This window comes from Diabrotica virgifera, chromosome 4 (assembly GCF_917563875.1).
Source record: "Diabrotica virgifera virgifera chromosome 4, PGI_DIABVI_V3a".
NCBI lineage: Eukaryota > Metazoa > Arthropoda > Insecta > Coleoptera > Chrysomelidae > Diabrotica > Diabrotica virgifera.
The window spans coordinates 174,029,439-174,042,166 of record NC_065446.1 but is presented as its reverse complement, the minus strand read 5'-3'; the positions used below and the strand labels follow the sequence as shown (position 1 = coordinate 174,042,166).

The 12,728-nt window shown below is 33.7% G+C and overlaps 1 protein-coding gene across 1 annotated transcript in view; it reads left to right on the top strand.

The window, feature by feature from the left end:
• LOC114330371 (uncharacterized) overlaps positions 1-12,728 on the top strand; it is a 170,858-nt gene that overhangs the window by 120,643 nt on the left and 37,487 nt on the right. The window contains exon 7 of the mRNA XM_050649798.1: positions 11,257-11,379. Within this exon, the coding sequence (XP_050505755.1) occupies positions 11,257-11,379 (123 nt within the window). The remainder of the gene's footprint in view (positions 1-11,256; positions 11,380-12,728) is intronic.

The following is a 12,728-nucleotide window of genomic DNA, read 5'->3' as shown; positions in this document are numbered from 1 at the left end:
CTTACGAAGGGGTCCCCTGACCTGACACGTTCCGTTCCGTCCCGCAAAAGTCTCAATTGCGCTGACAATGTCAGTTTCTTTGGTTAGACCATCTGCTCCATTTACAAAGAGCTCACGCCTGACTGTACCACCTTTCGCCACGGCTCTTGTGACCGTGCCCTGCCTAGCTGAGACGATGCCCTTCACCGTTTCCGCCATCTCTCTACCTCCTCCTAGTTCCAATACAATGCCCTGATCTCTGGTCTGCCTAAGACGTTTAACAACAACGTCGCTCCTGCCGCAAAGGTCTGTGCGTAACTCACCCAGTAGTTCGTCGAAGGACTTATCCTTCGCCTTGGTTAGCACTACCACTCCTTTGCTCTCTCTGGGCTTTACCATGCTCGCCCAGCTCTTCCTCGGTCCATATACCGCGGCTTTAACTTCCTTACCCTCGGCTGCCCACTCTAAAAGCTTTCGAGTAAGATCTGTCCCCAAACACGTCGGAGCGAAGAGCCCTACGCTCTTCCTGTCAAGGTGGCCCATCCTATTTAGAAGTTTACGGCTTGCCGCCAAGAACTTAACCGCCTCAGGCAGATCCGTGTTGCTGGGTATAAGCTTATGTATGCACCTTTCGGTGCAAGCCCTTCGTCCATCATCATCAACAATGCTCACAGAGTTGAACATTGTACCAACTCCACCCTCTTCGTCCTCAGCTACCGGAGTATCCAGGAGATCTGGATACCTCTCTTTAAAGAGTCCAAGAACTTTCTCGTCGGCCTGATTGGCGGAAATATACACAGCCGCATCGTCATTACAGTCCAGCGGGCTACCATCCATTACAGACACCTTGGTAAACAAGGCCTCTGGCCAATCCTCGCTGAGGAGATCCGTGATCTCCTCAGGGGTTCTGCTCTCAGCCATTCGGGTCTTAATGTTCTGGACCCGACGTTCGGTTTCCGCAGGGTCCTCTGAAGGGGACACCTGCACACCCATGTTTTTCTGTTGTGTCCGGACCATTGTGACATCGGTCTGTGTACCGATAGTTGTCTTGCACACGTTGGCCGTTATTATGGCCGACGCCGACGCACGGGGCTCCTTCGACATTGCCGCTTTAAACTGGGACATGTCCCTTTCTAATGTATACATCAGATTCCTTAAACCTCTGATACCAGACTTTATCTCAACTTTAGTTGTTACGTGGACCTTTGTTAGAACCAACACCTCTAGTACGGCAGCCTTTAGTTTAGCCATATCTTTATCTACCTTTTGTAGATTCGCACGGGGGCGATCCTCCCCGGGGGCTACCTTACTCCGCGCATGGGATTTCCTCTTGCGTTTTCTATCGGCCACTGTCCACTCGGTAGACAGGCCGCTGGAGCTACTTTCAGAGCCGGATTGATTCGACTCGGTCGTCGATAGATCGACAAAGCCGTTTTCCGATCCACTCTCCTCATTGTTAACTTCAACAGATGTCTGTGTCACACCTATTCTGACCTCATCCATCGATCCCTCCGGGAGAGCTCCCTCCGCCGCTGTGGACGAAGAGGGCTCACCCAAGGGTTCCCTCTCTTTCCGCTCTTCCTCGGCCTTTCTGATTTTTTCTTTTTTATTTTTCTTCTTCATCTATATCCCACGAGTAGGGCCGAAAGACAGTCCGGCAGGGCAGTGCGCCCTTACCCTGCTAAGGCTAGTTTACAACAGGGTGTCGCCTGGTACCCTGAGGGATTCCGTTCTCGACCACGTGTCGTGTGGCCATTCAGTCGTCGGCACGGTCTCTCACACCTTGACTTCCGGAGTTTTTATCGCAGGTTTACTCCTTCGGTTTTTTTTTGCGTGGCAGGTTGTCTCCTGTGGGTAGGTAAGGTCATTGGATTTAGGATAGGTAACAGAGAAGGTAATGATGGACAAACTGGGATTTGCAGATCCATCACGAGGTTGATGTGCGGCAGTGGCACTCGGCGACCAACTCCGAGTGCCAATCTCGCCCACCACCCCGGTGAACGGCCACTCTCCTGCCCCGTCGCGACGGCCTCACAAAACATAGCGGCCGCGACCGGACAAAAGAGCGACCGCCTCTCCGTTTAGTCGGCTTCTACGACAAGCAGGAGGAAACTGTGGGCATATTCTACTTTGGTGGCCCGTGACCCACACGGGGAAACAATGATAAAAATAACAAAACATAAAAAGAACAACTTAAGTATAACTAGTATCTATAACTGTCTGTACACGTCGGCTCATGCTGTCTATAAGGCTGCGAATATCATCTTGGTGGATGTTGTGTCATTCCTCTTCTAGAGCCAAACGAAGTTTGTTAATTGAGGCTGGTGCGGCTTCGCGCCCTCTAATATTTCTACCAAGCATGTCACAAACGTGCTCTATTGGGTTCATATCTGGCGAACACGCTGGCCAGTTCATTTTATTAATACCAACTTCCTTTAAATATTGCGTGACACACATTGCAGAGTGGGGTCGCCATTATCTTGCATTAATAGAAAATCATCGCCGATATATACCGGTGTGCAGCTTTACGCTTGTTTGTTCCAGTTCGTATAAAACGTTTCACTGCCCTTTGGATGGTAGAGCGATGAGTGTGTAGTACTCCAGCCACATATTCATAATTTCGCCCATCTTCAACCAGAGCAACGGCTTTCGCAAAATCTTCGACACTAAGAACCTTGATCAATCATAGGTAAACAAAATGTAAGTGTCAATATGACATCATGATAACAGTCACCAAAGCCACCTGGTCGTATTACAAAATAACTCCAAAATAATCATAATTAAAAATGTCCTAAATTGTGGATGGCAAATTCATTTGGCTCTAAAAAATGAACCAATGCATATTTTGATATGAAATAAAAAACACAATGCTTTGAAGACATGGTTTCAATAGAAAAATAATGTTTTACAAAAATTCGCAAACGGAATTATTCCACAGGACGTTTCAAAGTTAGGATAAAAAAACACCTTTCGATTAACCCTGTATAATAAGTCAAATACAAAATTTGATTAAAAAACTCACTATACCAAATTCAAATTTATAAATTTTTACACAATGTGCTAAAAAATCATCAAAATAGGGCTAAAAATAAAAAACTGAAATACTTTGAATTTGACCAAAATTTTGTCCGTTGCATTTTTTTTGCATCTGAGTGTAGAAATATATAAAGATAGAAACTTGACGAGAAATGCTTGGAATGGTGTATACCGTGCATTTAACAGTGAATTTGACGAATTAGGTGATAAAGAAAAAAACACATTTGGTAAGCACAGCAAAATTAATTATATGTTACTGATAACAACAGTAATTAAAACTGCTATATTATATATAATATACTGCAAAAGTATATTATAATAAACTTTATTTTACATAGTTGCAATTAACGTTGAGTATAGAGGGTGTTCCATCAATATGTGTGAATATAAAAATCTATAAATCGTATATTTTGCGTTCAAAGGATGGACCCAATGAATTCGGTTCCTCTTATTTCTCTTTCTTCAACAATAAAGTAACCACAACGCTATAATTTGATTTCGTTCCATAACTGTACCTTTTATTCTACGAAATTATATTTAGTTTTATAGGGTAAACGACTCGGAAGACTGGAGTAGGGCGACGGTCGCCGTCTTATGTGAAATTATCTAAAAACAACATTTAAAACGAGGGGAACAACACGAGGGGAATGTTTAAAAACGAGTGGATGACGAATTTAAATTCTTTACATGAAAAACATAGATTGTAATGTTGTTCTGAAGCTATTTCCTTGTGGCATTTTTGTAATAAACTATTCTAAATGGGAAATAAGCCACAATTTAACTAAAAAATGATTTTATTAACGTTTCGACGCCCAAATCGGATGTCGAAACGTTAAAAAAATATTTTTTTGTTAAATTGTGCTTATTTCCCATTTAGAATAGTTTATTACATATATTGTATGAGCTAATTAGATGAGCTAATCCAAGATCCCACAAATAACTTAGTAGAACAACGATTATAAAAACAAATTAAGACTTTTAATTAAAAACATAAGAAATAATAACTGACAAAATAGAAATTGCAAATGAATTAAATACGCATTACAGCACATTAGAACAAAAGTATGGACAAAAAATACCCATCTGTAATGATACATCGTAATGATACATATCAGACATCGTATCATGTACCGACCTCAGCCACAAAGTGTAAATAAAACTAATATACCAAACAACAAAGCAAAATATCTTCGTGCGACTCAATTCTTATTGTGTGAAAAGGACAAGGGCGTCAAAACAACTTTCTCACGAGAAAACCCTCGCACGTTCAAAATTCTTACAATGTGAAACAGCCCAATGTCATAATATTATACATGCAAGTTTGTATGACGTCATCGTTTCCAGTATCGCCACCACCTTGAATTTTTTTAAATAGCAACGTAGGTTGAGTGATATGTCAGAGACAAGCTTGTTTCATCCACTTTTCAAAAATGGTAGTAACTTGATGTAATAATAAATAATTAACCAAATAATTACTTATTGAAGAAAGTTTGTTAAAAATATTAAACGTGTAATTTTATATACATGATATTTGACAACTCATAACACTAGTAAACAATTGAAATAAAATTACAACTTTTTCTTTACAGTAAGTGCTCAAAAGAGTTGTTCATTTGTCTGTTGAAAATGATACAATCTATCGTGAAAACTGCGAATAGAATTGTTAATCATTTCTACAGCATTGAACTGCATTTCACGACGTATGTGATCTTTTAAATTATTAAGGTTAGTTGGTATGTTAATATAAGAGCGGTTTTTCAAGTAACCCCACAGAAAAAAAAAAGAATGTGTGTGTACTTTGTACGCACGTAAGAAGTTATACTTCTATTATATGATTTAAACGAAATTAATATACTTTTTATTTATATTTTGTTTAAATATTAAACTAATTTATACTTACTACTTCTCAAACATTTTTATTAGAACAGTGCCAAAAATTAAAATAATAAAAGAATAAAACACACACAAACACATTAAACAAGCCACAAATGATGTCTGAACATTAATTGTCGAAAATTTTTTTAACTAAATACGTATTTTCTGAAAATACAATTATATAATAAATATACTTACAATCATAAAATGTATTAAAAAAAACAAAAAAGAAAGTTTCTATTGGGACTCGAACCAGCGCTGATAAGAGCGGTTGGTATTGGAATTCATTCGCCTTCTCCGCTTAGCCATGGACACTATGTGTCATTATTTACGAAGATCGACTAACTAAACGGATTAAACTTGTGATATTTTGATATTTTGAAAATTGATCAAATTATTTTAATTTTGAATTGAAATGATTTAGAATTGAAAAAATACAACAAAACATAGAGTAAAAAAACAATGTATTAGGTGAATATTGATAGACATTTTGATGGTAATCAAATTATATAAATAAAAGTATTACATACTATGTATTTTGGCTGATCAAATAGGTAGGTTTATACTCATGATACATTAACAATTATTACGTACCTGTTGCTTTTAAAAACTATTTAAAAGTCACTACAATATTATAAACTTTTTTGTTTCTGTCCTCACAACAATACAACTAATATATTATACATTTGTTTACCTTTACCTTTACCTCCAAACCACAGCTGCCATATCGGATAATTTTTGACATGTCATTTGAACATCCAATCAGAACAAAGTTATAATGCGCATGCGCCGGGCTGATAGGTTTTAACATATAAAAAAATCACCCTCTATCGCCGGTAAAGAAGTATAACTTCAAAAAACAAGTGGTGTCAAATCGGGTGATCTTGCCGGCCACTCTTTCACCTCTTTCATTGTCACCACACTTTCACTGTAATTCAGTTCAATTGAATATTTTTAACAAAGTTTTTTAAATTTTTTGGTTAATTATTTACTATTGCGGCAAGCTACTGTCATTTTTGAAAAGTGGATGAAATAAGCTTTTTCCACCTACCTCTACCGAAAGTATACTTTTCCGGACCTGATTGTAGGGAGCAAAGTTGTACTTTTCCTCCCTAGGGAGGAAAAGTAAAAGTGACGTCATGGTATTTCATTCATGAAATATAACTTATTGACGCCCTATACAATATCTATTTTCTATTACGTAAGTATCTATACATTTTCACGTTTATTTATAAAACACCCTGTATTTTGCAGAATGGTAAAAAACAGTAAATTGTTATTTTGATTTAACAATGTTTACATTAATAATTTGACTTATATTTGACAGTTGACAGATTGTACCTACTTCTTAGTTTTAGTTTTAATAAATTTTGTTGGTTAGTTAAATAAATAAATTAAGTAAAAATGAAAAATGACTTGTTATTAATTTGAGAAAGGTGAAAAAACCATATGTATAACATGGGAGTAAAGTTTCTTTTCCTCCCATGAATGATTACTGCCCTCCGCTACGCGTCGGGAGGAAAAGTAGCACTTTTCTCCCTTTTTATACAAATAGCTTTGACATATCACTAAACCAATTTTTAACAAAGTTTTTTCAATTTTTTGGTTAGTTATTTACTATTGCGGCAAGCTACTGTCATTTTTGAAAAGTGGATGAAATAAGCTTTTCTTTGATAGCTGTTAACTAATGTTTACTTCCACTGTATGTTTATTGCATCTATATCATCTATAGGTGGTACTCGTTTATTTCCTACTACATTGTACATTATTTTGTATTAATAGAAAAAATTATCAGTACTAATTGCACAAGAGCTCTAAAATTCTCTATTAATTTTAGAGATCGAGTGCAATTTGTTGCGATTATTTCATGAATAAAACTGTTTAAAACCAAAATGTTATTGTAATTTATTTATGTAAGTACAAATTAGTACAATTAAACACACAGTTATTATAAATATTTGACGCTTGAAAGTCATCACTTTTATTATTTTTTAAAACATTAATTGTCATTAATGTCACTGAATGTATTTTTTCATAGCAACGAAGGGCATCTGACGTAATATACTTGACGACGGGCAATTATCAAAAATTATCAATTTAATTTAGATTTCTGTAGCTTTCTATTGGTCAGAATCTCCTATGAATGAAATAATCACTAGTAATTGCATGAGAGCTCTAAAATTATCGATTTGTTTCCCGAGTGACACTTTGACAGTTTTAATTTCACAACCCGAAGGGGAGTGAAATTATGTCAAAGTGTCACGAGGGCAACAAGTCGATAATAATTTTAGAGATCCAGTGTAATTCGCTGAGATTATTTCATAAATAAAACTGTCTTTTTAAATCATTTTAACTAATGTTTTATTGATATCTTCACCTGAATATTTGCCAAACTTATTTCTTGGTGTGCTGTTTTCTGTGACAAGTTGTAAATTATTAATTGTCATTAATGTCACTGAATCTTCATTTTTACGTAGTAACGAAGGGCATCGGACGTAATGCTTGACGACGGGATATTATCAAAAATTATCGCTGTAGTTTTTATTTCTGTAGCTTTCTATTGGTCAGAATATCCTATGAATGAAATCATCTACAGACAATTTTTAAGAAATTTTTTCTTCAAAATTTGGTATTTATGAATTAAAAATAACAAGTTCTTTTAAAATCTGCAAAAATATACAGGGTGTCCCATTTAAAGTGAATAAGTTAAGGGTATTTCCAGTGAAACCGAAAGTGGAGTAGTAACAAAAAATATGGCATCAGATGTCTTTTGTGTCACTGTACTTGCATGCAAAGTTTCATAAATATTGTTCTTTTCGTTTCAAAGATATTTGCTTAGTTCCATACTTTATCCCAACCCAGTAGGGTGTCCGGAAAAGATTGGTCATAAATTATACCACAGATTCTGGGGTCAAAAATAGGTTGATTAAACCTTAGGTACTAATCTTAGTACAAATGTGCACATACAGAAAGTTACAGTTACAATTTTTTGCAATATATCGAAAACTATTAGAGATTTTTTATTGAAAATAGACATGTGACATTCTTATGACAGGAACATCTTAAAAAAAATTTGGTGAAATTTGTGCACCCCATAAAAATTTTATGGAGGTTTTGTTCCCTTAAACCCCCCTAAATTTTTGTGTGTGTTCCTATTAAATTATTATTGTAGTAGATACTATTACCTAGTTAAACACAATGTTTTTAAAACTTTTTTGTCCCTTAGTACTTTCTCGAAAAGCCAGTTTTTATCGAGATGTTTTGAATATTTGTCAAATTCACCACATATTTGTATATGGTTAAGTACGATTATAGAGACCTGGTAATAATATGAACATTTATTTATAATTTTCATTTTTAGGTATATTTTGAACCATATTAAACAAGAATCCACATCTCGATAAAAGGTGCCTTATCGAAAAAATAATAAGATTAAAAAAATTTTAAAAACACTGTGTTTAACTAATGGTACCGCAATTACAGTTTAATTGGAACGTTCACAAACATTTGGGGGTTTAAAGGAACGAAACCCCCATAAAATTTTTATGTAAACATATTAAAAAAGAAGCCGCATCTAGATAAATACTGGCTTATCGAAAAAATACTAGGGAGGAAAAGTTTTAAAAATATTGCTTTTAACTAATGGTATCACAACATCAATTTAATTGGAATGTACACGAAAGTTTGGGGGGTTTAAGGGAACAAAACTCCATAAAAATTTTATGGGATGTACAAATTTCACAAGATGTTCCTACCATAAGAATGCCATTTTCAATAAAAAATCTCTAATAGTTTTCGATATATGAAAAAAAATCGATTTTCATTTTGTAACTTAAAAGGGCTATAACTTTTTTTGTGTGCATTATTGTATATAGGTAAGTGAGGTTCAATCAACCTATTTTTGACCCCATAATCTGTGGTATAATGTATGACCAATCTTCTCGGAACACCCTGTATATGTATTTTAGATACTAGTATGTAGTACAATAGAGCTGTATAACTGCATAATAACTTTGCATATCTATCTACAAGGTGATTGATTAATAGGGTAAAGCTCAATAGCTCCGCTATAGTAATAGATAGCAATAAACGTTAACAACAAAAATTTTAGCCACCTTTGAGCTTCACATTACAAAATTAGTTAGAATGTTAAGGGTGTTCGATAACACAGTGGCAGACCAAACTTATGTTTTTTTAAATGGAACACCCTATATTTCAAATTCTAAAATCCTGTTAACTTCTCTATCACAAAAATATAAAGGTTTGTTATGTTATACAGGGTATTTACAAAGTTATAACCAATTTTATATGAAAATCGTAACAAGTTCAACTCCCTGTATAAATAAAAATAAGCAAAACAACAATGGTTTATTAATGCCATATTTTTTAACGTATTGTCAAAATTTTCAAGAATGGTCGATATTGCTAATTTTCTTTATATCAAATACAGGGTGAGTCAAAACGCAAGTACATTATTTTCTCAGTAATTTTAAATGGAACACCCTGTATTTTATATCACTATTGAAAAGTACCATTACCGTACTTTAATTTTTAGATAACATTCCCTATGTCTAAATTTATTAGTTTTCGAGATATTTTCATTTTTCAATGGACCAGTAGCGTGGCCACCCAAATCACCAGAATTTAATAAACTGGATTGATTTTTTTGGGGTTACGTTAATAATGAAGTTTATAAAATACCTCCAACAACAAGGGATGAGATAAAAAATAGAATACACAGTGTATTTCGATGTGTTAATTTACAAATGCTCCATAGAGTAAGTAGCTCATTCAATGATCGTTTTTAGGCGTACATAAATGTGTTAGGAGATAATTTTGAACACCTTATGTAATTAAATATTAAAAATATTTTATTAAAAGTAGCTTCTAATTTTTTCAAACATGTTTTTTTGCAAAATGTATTACTGATAAATTATGTTTCGTTCTATATTTTTACATTGTTACATTTACATACAAAAGTAGTATTTAATTGTCTTCACAAAATATTGTATTTTGTGTTTGTGTGTTTTTTGTAAAATTTATTACTATACTCCGTCTACCGAAGAGACGGAGTAATCGCGTGAATAAATCGCAATATTTCTTCAAAATACCTTAACTCATGCCCTTGTACACAATACCGATAACAAGGTATTCGGTATTCGTGTTATCAGTAATGTGTACAAGGGCGTAAGTTAAGGTATTTTGAAGAAATATTGTGATTTATTCACTTGATTACTCCGTCTGTTCGGTAGATGGACTATAATTTTCTTTGTTTATTTGTTGCATTTACAAAACAAATAGTTTTTAATTGTTTCAAAAATGTTGCATGTAGTGGTTGTGGTTTTGTTTGTAAAATGTATTACTAATAAATTATTTTTATTTCTTTATTTGCTACGGTGTTACATTGATTACCGGATTGATAATCGGTAATCTTCAATTGTCAATTCAGTCATGGCTTACTTAAAATTTAGATAAATTTAAACACCTAAAATAATTTGCTCTGAAAAATGAAAATATCTCGAAAACTAATAAATTTGGGCATAGGGAATGTTATATAAAAATTAAATTACGTTATTGTTACTTTTCAATAATGATATAAAATACAGGGTGTTCCATTTAACATTACTGAGAAAATAATGTACTTGCGTTTTGACTCACCCTGTATTTGATATAAAGAAAATTAGCAATATCAATAATTCTTAAAAATTTTGACAATAAATAAAAAAATATGGCATTAATAAGCCATTGCTGTTGTGCCTATTTTTATTGATAAAGGGAGTTGAACTTGTTACGATTTTTATACAAAATTGGTTATAACTTTGTAAATACCCTGTATAAGATTACAAACCTTTATATTTTTGTGATGGAGAAGTTAACAGAATTTCGAATATAAAATAAAATATAGGGTGTTCCATTTAAAAAACATATGTTAGGTCTGCCACTGTGTTATCGAACACCCTGTAACATTCTAACTAATTTTGTAATGTGAAGCTCAAAAGTGGCTAAAATTTTTGTTTTTAACTTTTATTGCTATCTATTACTATAGCGGAGCTATTGAGCTTTACCCTACTAATCAATCACCCTGTATGTTCTTTTTCTATTCAAACAAAACAGTGCTTTATTATAGGACAGGGGCCCTTTTTTCCTAACGTGCCCAAGGCCTTTAATAGGTGAAAGGTGGCCCTGATGTTTGCGAAGTATTTTTGAAACAACCGCTTACTTATAAATAAATAAAACTGATAATTTTCATCTCGTCTTTCGTCTTATTTATAAAAAAATATCACGTGCCTTTATCAAGGAACCGTTTACATTATAAATAGATTTATTGGTAAATTTAAGTTAGTATTATATTGTGTGTCTTTGCAGCGGATCAAACGTACAAGCAAGCAAGAGGAATAAGAAGGAGATTTGTTCCATTTCGTGATTCAATCTTAACATGGCTGCTGAAAGATATACTAGGTGGAAATTCCAACACAGTTATGGTTGCAAGTAAGTACATCATGAAAAGAAAAAATATTTAATTATTATGATAACTACTTTTTGGTATCTATCTATTTGCTTTATACACAGTCAGCGCCGGATAAAGGGACAGGCGAGCCGGGCGATCGCCCGGGGCGCCAAATTTGGGGGGCGCCAAATTTTGGGAGACGCCGATATATAAATATAATATTTTTTACATTTATTTTTTTTAGACTTTATAGATTATCTTGGGGCTAAGATTACTGATAAGTAAATTATTATTGAATTGAATAATTGTAATAATAAGAAAACTATTTCTAGCACACAAAAATTCTCTAATAAAAATAATGCAACCTAAAAATTGTTATGGCTTTTAAAGGTCATTTTGTCAGGTACCTATCACTTTTATGGTAACAATGTTAGACATACATACTTAACTGTCCGAAGTATTACTGTAACCTCATAATTTTCTGACTTATAATGTTGCAAAAAAAATTAATTTGGGATAAACAAATTAAATAACTTTTAAACTTTTTGAGCAATTGCTTTGAAATTTAAAACATAATTTAAGGACAAGAAGTCTCAGCATTCCTTGTAATAAGAAGGTTCTAACTTAATTTTTACATAAGTTATGAACATTTATAAAATCTCAAAATGTATGACTTATTTTGCAATTTTCTAAGCAACAAATAAGGATAGACATATTCAGCGAACGCCTTATTGAAGCTTTTTATATGAGTTATGAGTTCCTTATTCCGAAATTTGTTTAGAATGCTTCACTTTTTAATAATAGACGAAAAAGGTGAACATTTAGCGTTTTTTGATCTTTATTTGTTTATAACTATGTATATCATCAAAATCGGCTGCAGGAAACAGAGGTTATTAATATATGTAGATGTCGATACTACTCAAAAAATTTGGTTTGGCGGAAAATTTGGATGTGTCACGAGAAAAATATTATTTCTCTGGGCTACAAAGGGATTTACTGTAAATAAATTATTATTAATATTATAAAAGGATTTTGTGAATTCAATTTAGAAATTACTTGGGTCATATTTTCATTGCTAGAAAAATTTACTTTCGTACTTTTTATGCTGTACAGCAGAATAATAGACCATTGGATGTTTCGTGTCTATAATCCAAAATCGTCGCAAATTCGTGAAATATACTGTACCAGTCTAGATGGTCAGATAACCTTAATTAATCAGCATAGATCATACAGATGAAAATTATTCAGAACAGATACATGAATAGAAAAAAATGAAGGTTAATGAGTAAATATGGAAATTTACGGTAGTCACATATTATAAAATCAAAAATACTGTACAATACATATATGCGAGCGGCAGCAACCCCTAAAATGACGTTATACCGACCAC